This window comes from Gopherus flavomarginatus, chromosome 8 (assembly GCF_025201925.1).
Source record: "Gopherus flavomarginatus isolate rGopFla2 chromosome 8, rGopFla2.mat.asm, whole genome shotgun sequence".
Taxonomy (NCBI): Eukaryota; Metazoa; Chordata; order Testudines; family Testudinidae; genus Gopherus; species Gopherus flavomarginatus.
The window spans coordinates 42414025-42428701 of record NC_066624.1 but is presented as its reverse complement, the minus strand read 5'-3'; the positions used below and the strand labels follow the sequence as shown (position 1 = coordinate 42428701).

At 42.4% G+C, this 14677-nt stretch overlaps 1 protein-coding gene across 2 annotated transcripts in view; it reads left to right on the top strand.

Annotated features, from left to right (window-relative positions):
• Positions 1-7351, top strand: part of LOC127056472 (cis-aconitate decarboxylase-like) — a 36302-nt gene extending 28951 nt beyond the window's left edge. The window contains exons 3-7 of one of the 2 annotated variants that reach the window (XM_050964342.1): positions 814-868; positions 3516-3703; positions 4342-4431; positions 4825-5030; positions 6293-7351. In XM_050964342.1, coding sequence (XP_050820299.1) covers positions 814-868; positions 3516-3703; positions 4342-4431; positions 4825-5030; positions 6293-7211 — 1458 coding nt within the window. In that variant the 3' untranslated portion in view covers positions 7212-7351. Of the gene's footprint in view, positions 1-813; positions 869-3515; positions 3704-4338; positions 4432-4824; positions 5031-6292 lie in introns of both variants that reach the window. The other variant, XM_050964341.1, reaches the window with a different exon arrangement.
• Positions 7352-14677: the final 7326 nt, after the last annotated feature.

Below are 14677 nucleotides of genomic sequence, written 5' to 3'. Positions count from 1 at the left end.
CTACCAGCCCAGCTGCTGATGTCATCAGTGTTGAAATTCATTTGTAGACAAACACAAAGGCAAAATTCAAATGGCTTTGGAAGGGTATATAAACCCTGACACCAAACAGACACCTCTACCATCGCTTGAGGAGACCTTCCCAGTGCTTAAGAGAAATCAATAGACACATTTAGAACCATCAGAATGGTCTACTCAACTTTACAGGTAATGCTATTTCATGCTGAAAATCTATCCCTAGCTCATTCAGTTGTTTAGGTGGTTTGATTTTAATTAGGTTTTGGGGAGCTCCTCAGCTGATTTAAATGGTCATAATTCCACTGACTTCACTGGATCTATGATCATTTAATTTTACAGTAACTGGGGAGCTGACCAATGTTTAAAAAATTAGCTGGTTTTCATTGACCTACCTTTTGACCTACTAAAATGGTCCATGTTTTATCTATTTCTTCAATGTATTCCATGTATTTCTGTATAGGGGTATAATGTTTTTATGAATGATCTGTACTTCATATTCTTAATATCTATTCAGAATTTGTCCTGCTCCCACTTGTAAGGGCTTGCCTGGCAGTTCTGAATCTTAAAAACTTGATCCTGCAAATTCCAACAGAGTGCTTTCTTTCCCTGATTGTTCTTGGCACCCTTACCGGACTGGTTTCTAGTTAGCTAACAGCTTTGGAACAGGGTTCAATTTACCTACTTCTTGTTTGAGCTGTCACTTTTTTACAACTGAGGATTTACGGTGCAAGCAATGTAAGTGTTCTTAAAATGCCTGGTTGCTTTATATGACAAGCAGTATCTTTCTCTTGTCTCTAGAGATCCCAGAAGGTTTTAGCAGCTTCCCGACAGGTACACAAAATTTCTGTTCAAGGTTTGTATCTCTCAGTTAATGAAATGTTTCTCTTTCTCTCTTTTTTTAAAGTCTTCTGATATGTCAATATGTAAACACAATTCACAGGAACTGGGTTAAACTTAGAAAAGTATCTTAAATTCTTGGAAGCCAAAATGTATTAATTATGATTATTATTATGATTGTTGTTATGATTTCACTTAAAGACCAGTTTAAGTAAATTACTATTACATTTCAAGCTGAATTAACATGAACAATATAACATACAGGTAAATAAAGGTGATTATCAGCCCTGTATCAAAACACACATTTACCTATTTTAGAGCCAAATTATGCCATTTTTAATTAGGCAGAGCTCCCACTAATGTCATAGGGAATCTTGCCTGGAAAAAGACTATGAATATTTCACTTGTACTATAACCATGTACTTCAATGTTTAAATGGTAACTATCCTATCCTATCCTATGCTCCTGCATTGTCATTTATTATATATTTGATTTAGGACTAGTTATTAAAATTGTTTAGAATAATTCACTATGTGGTCCTACTCATTGTATGATCCTGTTATTCTATTCCCAGCTACAGTTGTATAAATCCAGAGTTCCTCCACTAACGTCAGAGAGCAGAATTTTTCTGTATAGATATTTTTTAAGTACTAGAGATTCTCATAGTTGGTCATTTTACCTTTTTTCATGTTTACACTAGATGTAGCAAATGTTGATCAAACAAAGTGACTAAATAAAAAAATACAGTAATTAAAAAAAATCCTCGGACAACCATTGACTCTAGCCAAATATGAACTTTTTATTAACCTCTTATTTTTATAGAGCGCATATCACAGATGGGAAAAAAAATGCTGCTCTCAATATTTATATACTGATGGAAGGGTGTATAGATATTACTTTACACGGAATTCCCAGAGAACATTTTCCTGTCGTGAAGGAAGCTATGAGAAATTTCTACTGAAATGCAGCTGCAGTCATGCTTTTCTTACTATATCTACAATGTTGCTTTGCATCATTGCTTCCCTGCCTTTTAGTGAACTGATGCTTTATTTGTACCATGCATGGGATGCACTCTAGATCTATGGAGGGGATACAAATGTGTAAGGCAGAAGTTTGCAAACTGCTACATGTGGTAGGTTCATAGTGCAATGTTTTATACAATCTCTATACGTGTATGAATCACTGATGAGACTCACAGCTGTCTTCACAAGTGGAATATGAGCCTCTGGATTTGAGTGAGACTCATACATATTTTTAGACAAATTGTGGATCAGTTGCCATGATATTTGAAAGTGAAAGTTTCAAATGTGACTTTAATCCACGTTAGAGCTGTTCAAAAACATTTTGACAGAACAGCATTCAGTCGAAAAATGCAATTTTATCAAAATCCAAATGTTTTATGGGAACATATCAATCGTGATGAAATGTTCATTTCATTTAAATAATGTTGAAATGTTTCATTCTGACTTTCTCATTTAGAACCATTTCATTTTGGTCTTATATTAAAATATTAATTTCAGTTTTTCAAAATAAAATCCCTACAATTTTAAAATAAAATGTTACTTCCAATATAACAGTATGTTTGTAAATGCAATACATGTAATATTATATATGTAATATGTTACATCATATTGTAATGTTTTGACATTATCAAAATGAAATGATTCAACATCTATTAAACCAAAACATTCTGATGGTCCCAAATTGGAAATATTTTGGCTTTTCTTTATGGTTCAGAATGAAAACAAATTTCAAAATGTCAGTTTCCCACAGATTAGAAATTCCACTTTCCAACCTGCTATACTCTAAAATTGAAACAGAAGTAGAAATAGAAATGACAGTGCATGGTGGCTGGATGCCATACCTCTTGTCTGGCCGTTAAGATGACCTCATAGACCTAGAGACTGGACTCCCCCCTCCCAAACACACACATGCACGCACGCACATGCACAGACACAGATTTGGGCAATCTGAATCTATTTCTTCAGTTTCGGTTTGTTCCTGCCTGGAGATGAGAGCTCTGGTCTGAACCAGCAAAGCACTTAAGGAAGGGTTTTCTATTACACGGCGCCATTGACTTTAGTAGGGCTATCATGGGCTTCAGTGCTTTGCTGGATTGGTCCAGAGTGCTGAGCACCTTGCAGGATTAAGCCCTTTATGCTGCTCCATATTAAACCAACAGAAGATGCTGGATCTAACCCTGCTCTCCTGAAGTCAAGGTAAGTTTTGACATTAACTCAATGGGAGCAGGACTGAGCCTATTTTATTGAAACATATCTAATCATTCACCAGATAAAGGAGCAGGCATCTTATTTGTCTCCTCTGCCCCACACATGGGAAACTGAGGCACAGAGCTTCTAAGTGATTTGCTGAAGGTCACACAGGGCAGGAACACAAACTAGGTCTCCTAACTCCTAGGCTTACCTCTTTACCACTAGACCATCCTTCCTCTCCAAACAAGGGCTATGGAGGTTCAGCCACATTCACTCACGTTAGGTAGTGACTCACTCCCTGAGCAGCTCCATTGAAAACAATAGGACTCTTTGACAAGCAGGGAACTAATTCATGGGAGCAGGAGTGGCACAATGGGGCCTACATGTTAACGCTTTGGGTCCAGTCCCACAACTTGGCTGATCCTTGCCTCTTTCTCCCTATCCCCACAGTGCTGGAGAAGACTGCTGCAGAGGAGACTGTGACCAGCAGCTTTGCGTCCTTCATCCATGGAGTCCGGCCAGAGCACCTATCTGAAGTTGTTCGTCACCGGAGCAAGAGGATGATCCTTGACAGCATTGGGGTCGGCCTTGTGGGCAGCACAACTCGTGTGTTCAATATCGCCCTGCGGTATTGTCAGGTAGGAGCAATACTCAACCATGCCCTTGTTGCCATTAATATGGTACTGCTGTGCTGCATGGGCAAAGAACCAGCACAAAGTCAATGCAGTGCTTAAGCCTCTTGTTTTGTGGTGTAAGTAGGATGTAATCATGCATAGCCCTTGCAGCAGGATAAATTGCGCTTTTAATGCACAAAGTCACAATCATGGGCTCATTTCCCCTGGAAAATGTCGAGACTGACACCAAAGCTCTGGCTGCCAGCAAATGGATCACAGCTCTTCTCTATGGAACAGCAGCAAGTAACACCGTGAGGGAGAAAACAGGACGTGCTGGCTGATATTAAATTCCTAGAGATCAATGACTGGAAAAAGTCATTGTTGTTTTTGGCTTCCCTGCATATACTGATAGCAAATTCCTTTGCTAGCCACATACTTTCAGATGTTCAGGTTAGTTTAATGGGGGAAGAAGTTAAGCCCTTTAACTGAAATTTCATTATGTTTTTATTATGATAAGACTCTGTTTACCTGAGAGGTGCCCATTGCCTGGAATCCCACGTGGTAAAAATGGCACAGAGGCAGCACAACTGCTTTAGGTTACTAATCTCAGAATGCAACAGTGCCTTGCTCTCCCTTACTGGATTCTCTCCTTTCTACAGCAGCTGTATGCTTCAAATGCCGTTAGCTCTGTCTATGGCAGGAAAGGGCTAAAGCTGTCCCCTACACTGGCTGCCTTCACTAATGGGATTGCGGTAAGGCGTTCTCTTCCAGAAGAGGCTGTTTAATGGGACAAAATGCTTTGGGATAGCCACACCCCATGATGTACCCGAAACACCAAACACTGGTACTGGCCCGTCACGTGACTGAGGTATGGGCCTTTTGTGACTGGGACCAGGAGAGGTAATTGGGACCCCGAAGGGAAGTTCATGTGTCTCTGCTCTGCATTCCAGTGAGTGGCACTTTTATCAGAGTGCCAGTTAGCACCAATACCCCAATGATGTTGTTATAAAATTCATTATTAATATTAGGAGCTGCATGTGTATTGTAGTTACACCTGGGAGCCCCAATCATAGACCTGGACTCCATTGTGCTAGGTGCTGTACAAACATGATTTTCACCTGGCTGTTGCCTCTCCCCTGTGGCAGGCTCACTCTATGGACTTTGATGACACCTGGCACCCTGCCACTCACCCCTCAGGAGCTGTACTGCCCGCTCTTCTAGCAGCTTCACAGATGCTACCTCCAAGCTCCAAACCCAATGGCCTGGACTTCTTGCTAGCATTTAATGTGGGCATTGAGGTGCAAGGAAGGCTCATGCGTTTCTCCACAGAGGCTCACAATATTCCTAAGAGGTAAATCTATTGTGCTTCAGTGAACAGGGCAGTGCAGCTTAGCAAGAGTTAGCATGCGACATAGCAAATTAAATCAGAAATTCTGGAGTAGAGCCAGACCCATTCTATGTGTGATTCACTTAGCACTGCAGTCTAGAGGCCACCTTATTAAAGTCTTTGGGAATCTGCAAAGGAGAGACACTAACCCAAAACAGCCAGTCTCTCTCACAGTAAATGATATTATAATAGTCATCTCATCTATAGGTCTGCATGAACAACAGAGATTTTGGTTAGTTGGTGATTTTGAAAAACAGGGAAAAATTGTTTTCAGGTCAGCCTGAAAACAAACATTTTTGAAATTTTCTGCTGATCAAAAAGTCATTTTTTTTTGGTTTTGGGTTGAATGAAACATTGGTGTCACTGAATATACATTTTTTTTGTGCTGAAAAGAAGTTTGGGGTGAAAAATTTTCCCCAGATCTATTTTAATCAATAGCTACAGTGTGTGGAACAAGGGCTAGCGGGCTTATAAAAGGATTCAGCGAGGAGTGTACAAATTTAGGTCCAAATCCTTGATCAATAATAATTCCCAGTGAAGCCAAATTGCTGACACTAAGGAACTCATGGTTTGGCCCACACACTTGTGGGTGGTTAGGCATCATTAATCCAGTATTGCACCTTAAGGACCTCTGATGACCTTACTATAGTCCTCTGTGATGGGGCAAGTGCCAGCTAACTAGTTCTGAGGAACAAACACGAGGTCACGGTGAAGTCACACTCCGTTCACTCTAGTTTGTCCTTTGTTCTTAATGTCCTCAGAGGTTCTGTCACAGAGTGGATCTGTACTGTCAACTCACTCACATCCACCATTAGATAGCAGGGCTTGGTCTCCTTCCATGTGTCATTGGCACCTGCCAAGCGTGGGTGTGAAACATCACCAGATCAGAACGGTAGCATTTGTCATCCACTTTGTGCTAATGTGAGCGATGATACCTGGTGCCAGAGAGCAGGGAATCAGGCCCTATGTATTTAGATTCTTATGACTCAAAGCAAAAATGGGATGCCTAGGCTCACTCTGGTGTTTTCCCACTCTCATAGGAAATCAGCATCAGTGTCAGTGGAGCAACAGCTTACACTAGCGGAGGGTCTGGCCCGCTGTTTTGCAATGGTCTTGATGCCATGGGCATGCCCTTCAGTGGCACTTGAGGGCTCCCTATGCAAGAGGCAGGCAGGCCTTTCCAGCCCCCTGCTGTGGTGAGATCATTGCTGTGGTTTCCCTTTCAGGTTCCATCCTCCCTCTGTGGTGGGCACCATGGGCAGTGCAGCTGCCACAGCAAAGCTTCTTTCTCTGAATGTGACCCAATGTGCCCATGCCTTAGCAATTGCTGCCTCCCTGGCAGGGGCACCAATGGCAAATGCAGCCACTCAAGCCAAGCCCCTGCATATTGGCAATGCCACCCGCCTGGGGTTGGAAGCAGCGCTTCTGGCTGCCCGGGGGATGGAGGCCAGCCCCCTCATTCTGGATGACATCCCCGGGTGCTCTGGATTCAGTGCGTTCTATGGCGACTATCAGCCCAAACCGCTGCCCCTGCCAGCAAACAGCCACGAGTTCCTCTTGGAGAAGCAAGACGTTGCTTTCAAACGTTTCCCAGCCCACTTAGGGATGCACTGGATTGTGGATGCTGCCGCGTCAGCCAGGAACCTGCTCATCAACTATTCCGGCTCCTTTTCTCCCTCTCTGATCCGTGCCATTCTGCTGAGGATCCCAGTGTCCAAGTACATCAATAGGCCCTTCCCAGAGTCTGAGCACCAGGCTCGACACTCCTTCCAGTTCAATGCCTGCACTGCCCTGCTGGATGGTGAGGTGGGCCTCAACTCCTTCACTGATGGCTGCATCCATCGTCGGGAGCTGATGGAACTGCTCGCCAAGGTGCTGGTAGAGCACCCTGAAGACAACTTAGCCAATTTCGACAAGATGTATGGGGAGGTAGCACTGGTCCTGGAGAATGGAGATGTGCTGACAGGCAGATGTGACACTTTCTATGGGCACTGGAGGAAGCCCCTAAGCAGAGAATCGCTCCTGAAGAAATTCCAATCCAATGCGTCTCATGTGCTCCCAGAGGACAAGGTGAACAGCATCATCACGACAGTGGAAAACCTGGAGAACCTGCCAGACAGCTCCCAGCTGGCCTCCAGCCTGTAAGAGCACGATGTTTGATGAGTGAAGCATCATCACATTGGAACACTAATTCCCTTCTTTCAAGGACAGAGTCTTTCTATCATTCAAAGTGAACTGCAGAGCAAAAATGAAGTCCAAGCACAGATTTCAGCACCTAATGACCCCGTTAGCTAGGCTGTGAAAGTGTGTGTGTGTGTGTGTGTGTGTGTGTGTGAGAGAGAGAGAGAGAGAGAGAGAGCGAGAAAGAGAAAGAGAAAAATGTTTTAACAAATACTTGGTGCTGCTTGATTTGCTGAAGGTATCCCAAGACAATACCTAGAAGTCTTACTGAGCTCCAAGAATGATGCATTCTGGTATATCTGTGAACCAGCATCTCCAATAGGGGCAGAAGATTTTTTTTCCCCAAAAAGATTAATTAAAACTTATTTCTGTGCAGAAATAAGTCAGTGAGGATTCTCAACACCAAAATTTGTGTTTATCTTAATGTTCACCTGCACAGTCAACCTATGGAACTCTTTGCCACAGGATGTTGTGAAGGCCAAGACTATAATAGGGTTCAAAAAATAACTAGATACATTCATGGAGGATAGGCCCATCAATAGATATTAGCCAGGATGGGCAGGGATGGTGTCCCTAGCCTCTGTTGCCAGAAGCTGGGAATGAGGAACAGAGGGTGGATCACTTGATGATTACCTGTTCTGTTCAGTCCCTCTGGGGCACCTGGCATTGGCCCTGTCAGAAGACAGGATAATGGACTAGGCAGACCATAGGTCTGACCCACTATGGCCATTCTTATGTTCTTACATTTCTCTTAATGTTCATCTCTGCTCTTCCAGTCATCTTTTAGATCATTATTAGTTAGTTTTGCTGGTCAAACAGAAAATATGGCAGCATTAGGGTCAACAGCCAGGTATTCTAGACCCAACAACTGATCTGTAAATCTATTGATCAATGTAATGTATGATAATTTAATCTTTGACTGAAAAATCTTGCATTGTTTCAGGTTACTGCTATATACTGTATGGTAAGACACACATCACTCTTTATATAAGGAGATATAGGAATATACAATGTATACAACATGCTCATTGAGCAGAAATGGGATTATTGAGTAATGCTACATGTTTCCAATATGCTTTTCATGCAGGCATATTTTATATCACTTGGATGAAATTACGTGTACAGAATATTATTACTTGGTGATGATTTTGATAGAGCTAGATTCTCTGCTGTAGTTAAGGATGTGGGCTAGTTCCAAACGTGTGCCTTTGCCAGCATGGGGGATTTCATGGAAACACAGAATTTCCTTGCCACGTATTTATTTTTTAACTGTCTACATTGCTGCTAATCCAGACTCTCATGTCATTTTATTTATACAGCTCTTTCAAAATAAAGACTTGAAGTACAAGCTTATTTGTGGAAATATTTATTGCTACAATGTATTCATCACAAGAAATCCTTGCTTTATTCCAAATACTTATAAATAATGGTCTACTTGAATTGTGGGATGATTGTCAAAAAAATTGCAGCTGAGTTGCTGACAAGCCATGGAAAATTGCAGGAAAGTAATAATGGACATTATTATTTATATTATTACTTTTCTGTGATTTTCCACTGTTGGCCACCTGGAGCAAAAAGCGGGTTCTTCTGCTGTCTAATATTGCAGAATCCACAATTTCTGCAATATCACAGGTTAAGTAGGGCCTTAGTTATACAAGTATATAATGGCTTTTACAGTAAATGGTTGGCCACACCCATGGATGGGGTAGTACCATACACATAATTATGCAAGAGGACTAGCTAGGAGTCTGACACTGAGATCAATCATTGGTCCGTATGTTGGAATCTCATGGACCAGATCCTCTCAGCATACCTACACCAATGGTGATACTCAGTAAACGGCTGAGGATTTGGCCTATGTTTATCTGTTGAGGAATTATATATCTCTGTTGTCAAGTAGAGGCTGAAGTGTCCAGGTAAGACAAGACTGACTGTTAGTCACTGAGATCTGACAGTGGCCAAATGTGATCTCCAATAAATTGCCAAGAGTTTGTCTATAATACAATTGGTTTACAATTAGTGCCCTTCTATGCCAGATGTAGGAATTTAATTGGTTAAATGCCTATCTTAGCTTACCAGAAAAGTTTCAGGTATTATAGCGCAATCACCCAGATATTCACATTGATTACACCTTCAAAGCCACTCCTGAGCAAACATTAATCCAAACAAAATAACAATCCTCACCCATGATGAAACTCATAGATTCATAGACTCTAGGACTGGAAGGGACAACTCAGTTAACCTGGACATTGTATTTCATTTTCTGCTTCGTTCTGCTGATGGGCACACAGTGGTTTAAAACCCTGAAGCTGTTCTGAAGATGGCAATACACTGTCCTCATGATCACATCAGGAGGATCACAGCTGGTAACAAATACATCTCTTGCTCAGTAGTTACCACGAAGCCAGCAAAACCTGGAGAAGGCACAGAATTGAGCTCAGGCCCGTGCAGCCTGATGTATATTGGCATATTGCCAGTGACAACAAAGGAGAGACATCGGCTCACTCCAGCTGAAGATATGGCTCTGAATTGTTAATATTTACAATTTTGGTGTCATGTAAGGGGCTGAACCTGGCAAGATCGTGAAAACCAGAAACTCCCATCCTATTCTGCAGAGCTCTGTAGAGATTTCCTGTAAATGTTCATCTTTTTTTTAAAATGCTTCCTTTAAAAACAAACACACAATCTCTTGAGCTGTTGAGCTTTTTAGCTGGGGGGAACTGTATGCTGAGAACAATGCATTCAAGAAAATTAGCACCAGGTTCTATTTGCTAACATGTTTGATTTTTTTTCATCTAAGTAGCCCATAGGCTTTGTGCTAGCCATATACATTAGGGGTGATTTTCATCCCGTGACTGTTACTTTGAGTCTTTGCTATTCATAATTTCAAAATAATTCACACTATGTGACTGGTAAACTAAGTCACATGGTCTTGTTTCTTTCTTTTGGATGGATGTCTCCTGAACCCATAAAGAACTTTACAATTCACCATGTGACCACTTCCATGAACATTCAGAACTCTGAGCTCTTTCCCTTTTTTCATTCCTCCCTGCTCTGCTGATGCATAGCTCAGAGACAATCAGGTGGAATCTGGCAATTGGTAATGCCTGACTAATGCCGCACATTAGAGTTGATGATCCCAGATGAGCATCAGCAGAGTATTAGGGAAGATTTCCACACTCTCCATTAAGAACATAAGAGTGACCATACCAGGTCAGACCAAAGGGCCATTTAGCTAAGTATCCTGCCTTCTGACAGTGGCCAATGCCAGGTACCCCAGGGGGAATGAACAGAACAGCTAATCATCAAGTGATCCATTCCCCGTCACCCATTGGACCATTCTTGTACTGGGTTGGAGGAGCAATAGGTGGATCCACAGTTGATGGGATGGCTCCTAGGCACTTCTTCCCTTCACACTGTCTCCCTCTCAGAACTCTTTGCTTCACTGAGGACCTGCAGAAGATGACGTGCTTGGACATGAACAAGGAGGCTGGGCTGGACTATTGCAGGATGGTGACTCCCCTCCCCAGACTCTGATTCACTCATGCTCAGGTATGAAAACCCCAAAGGATTTCTCTGGCCTCTCAAGGACATGAAAAAGCAGAGCAGAGCTATTTCAGGCTGCAAAGTAAATCTAATCAGAAAGAGTGGCTGGATAGTCCAGCGTGGGAGCCTCCCCTGTATTTGGATTCTATCCGCTGAACCAGTGTTGGGAGTTAGTAAGACTTTCACTAACGTACATAAGGCTGAAAAGTTACATAAGCTTCCCTTTCGTTCCTGGTGTTTCCACTCAAGCTTGGGACCCTGAGATGCCGTCCAACCATTTAGCTCCACTCCAGGCTGTTATTTCCTGTTCAGAGTGTGTAAGATTTCACCATCCATAGCCACTGCCCTGTCCCCCACCGAAACCTCTTACCGAGTGAAGTGAAACTTGTGGAAGAGAAGTAATAACACCCAGAGAAAACCAGCAAGCTAGCCTGTGTGGCACTGAAAATAAAGTCATGAACACCATGCCACCAAAGTCCCCTGTTTGCCCATCACACGTGGAACAAGAACAGGGCCCCTTTTCCTCTCTCAGATGCTCTGGTCCAGGATAACTGGCACCTGATATATAAATGGAAACATCCCCAGGTATTTCCTCACAAACATGTTTACAGCACCGAGCGTGATGAATGAAAGGCTCTATGTTGGGCATGCAGCATGTTTATGCTGTGAGTAAAGGTAGAAAATACAGGCTCAGTTTGAGAGGGTTCCTGGCCAAGGATCCCAAGAAAACCCAGAGGAATAAAAGTGTCACACGTTGTTTGCTTGTTCTCTGACTTAAAAATGAACCATGAAAACTCAGCGTGCTCAAAGGCTTGAGAATCCTGGAATGGTGCAGTGAGGGCACGTTTGCCAAGGTTGAGTCCTCTACTTGACAGGAATTATGGGGAAGGCAGTTATAATCAGTGAATGAGAGATGCTAGGTAAGATGGGGATAGGCCACGAAGGGCCTTGGAGATACAGATAGGCAGCTTGTTTGATGCGATGGAGAAGTGTCTAGTTCCCTTTATTGCATGTCTGCATTTCGTTTTATAGCTACTGTAAGACTCTCCAGGTGATGTGTTCCTGGGCTGTTGTTATTACACTTGTCAAAGTTAGACTCAGGACTCACAGTTTGTCAGACCACTCTGTTTTATTAGCACAGCGCTCTGCCAATAACACCCAGAAAATGTGAGCGCCCGTGCAAGACCCAAACAGTCTTATTTATATAGATAAAAGAGCGCGAACTAAACAAAGGGACAAAGAGAGCAAAATTGTAAAATTTACCTGGGGCACAGCATGCATATCCTACTTCCTTACTAACTCTTATCGATCTAAGGCTAATACTTCACCAATTGCCCTTAAGTGGAGCAATTGTTCTACCTTAATGTCTGCTTTCCTGACACCTGGATCGCAGCATTCTTTTCATTTCCACTTAAAGGCACATACAGCATTTTTTAATTCATTCTATTTCTTTAATATAATTCATTTCACTTTCACAGTCCCTCCTTTTGGTCAAGCTTATGCAAAGATCAACAATTACCGGGTTCCACATATTAATTGTTCTTTATCTCTTCGTTCATCAGTGATATTTAACATCATCATATTAGCATTGTGTTTTGGGGCAGTCACTTGGGTGGCATACCTTACACAATTCTGGATACAAAAGAGATTAATTGAAAACATACAAAAATCATTAGGATTCCAAACAGTATAGTCAGGGTTCCCTGAAACAACCAGTTTCCTATGCCAGAGAAATTGAACAGGTTACTTTGCCACTTCCGTAAAGAACTCGGCTCTTCATGGGGAAGATACGTGATTTGTTCTAAGTGGCTAGCACAATCTATTACCTCATTGGTATTGTCAGGTATAAACACATAACATTCTTTTCCAGTGAGAGCACAGGTCCCTCCTTTGGCCGCCAGCACTATGTCCAATGCCTGACGGTTTTGGAGGGTCACCTGTCAGATTGTCCTTGTTTCTTTGGCCAGGGCTCTTAAACTTTCTCCAGTTTTATTTGCCATTATTTTAACCACAGCTTGTATCCTCAGGAGCCTTTCTGCATGGTGTATTACTCCCCCAAGTGTTATTGCTGTTCCATATTGTGTTAAATGGACGAGGTCCTCCAGGGAGGTCTGGGGAATTGAGTAGGATAGCCAGGACAGGAACACCAGTTTGAGAGTGGGCTGGGATGTGGCTGAAGACCCAGCATTTAGAAATATTAAGGGTCTGAGCTATCCACACTTGCTGCTGGATAAAATAATTGTCATTGTGGATCCCCCAGACCTTAAGACACCAGCAGCCGAGGAACAGGTGCCACCAGTGGCGCATGTTGGAGGCACGGCCCTTCTGGTTCTGACAGCCTCAACTGAGGAAACCACAGTCACGGTTTTATGTCCACCAGGCAGCAGGTGCTAAGCTCGCTACTGCTTCTTCTTGGGCCTTGCTTTAGGTTGTCATCTGCTTCTGGCAACTCTTACGAGAACACAGATTGTAAGGTATTGCAGGCTGTTCCTCTACCTCTTCTTCTGGAGTCAAAATTGACTCTGAGTGGTCCTGAGGTGATGATTGGTTTGCTGGGGATGGTGTATTCTTACACTGCGAAGCATGTATCTACTCTGCGATGCTAGACAGTTTAACAGCCATCTGGGTAGTAAGCAGTACCTGATGATTCTTTGATGTTCTTTAAGTTTCTTTACTTCTTCTTCCTTGACTCTGGCTATAACAATGGCCTTCACACCTTATCTTTTCCTGATGCATACATTCCGCTTTCACACAAACAGATTGAGAATACAAACAGTAGTATTTTATATCGAGCAAAAAAAAGGCATTGCAAATTAAACCTTGCTAAGTTTTACAATTGATAACCAAGACAATTTACATTGAGACCCAGGCCTTCAATGTTTCTCTAATTTACTTAACATAGACACAATAGAGAATCCTGTCTCTTACTAACTAAGGCCTTGGCTACACTGGCACTTTACAGCGCTGCAACTTTCGCGCTCAGGGGTGTGAAAAAACACACCCCCCCAAGCGCTGCAAGATACAGCGCTGTAAAGCCTCAGTGTAATCAGTGCCGCAGCGCTGGGAGCGCGGCTCCCAGCACTGCAAGCTACACCCGTAGAGGATGTGGTTTACGTGCAGCGCTGGGAGAGAGCTCTCCCAGCGCTGACGCTCAGACCACACTCACACTTCAAAGCGCTGCCGCGGCAGCGCTTTGAAATTTCAAGTGTAGCCATACCCTAAATCTTAAAACAAAGAGTTAGAGAGGGCCCAATTTGTAATGCATACGGGAAAACAGAATCCTATAGTCCTAGATGGTCATTTCTTTCTGCTGTTCAAAAAGGGTGGCTAGCAGGATGAAATCAAATCAGACATTAATTCTTATGGGACATTATAAAATCCTGCTCCTACATATCCCCCTTTTGGCACTAAGATTATTAATCGGCAGTGTCACTTCTTATTTAGTCTCCGTAATAGAAAATACTGGGAGGTGATTTGGGCCTGTGGCTCTACCTTTGCATACATTTGTTTTATCCAACAGCACATTCCAAACATTTCAATTAAACACAAACAATTTAAAACCAAAAACAATTAGGGGTAGTAACATTAGTATGCCAGTAGTTGTGGGAGACCATCCAGAAAAAATGTTATACCAATGGTAAGCTGCTATGTCTTTCTGCAGTGGCAATTCTTAACATGTTCCCATTTGTGTGTATAATATGAATGGTTCGGTTTCCCACATTGTTTTTTCTAGGAACTATGTTACTTTTTTGCCTTTTAACAGATGATTGGCAACTTTTTGCCATTCAATGTCAAGATTGATAGAGAACTCAGCTAAATCAGTGCTTACAGTAAGCTGAGACTTTTTTTTTTTTGGTTGTTGCAAATAGTCAATGTGATTATTG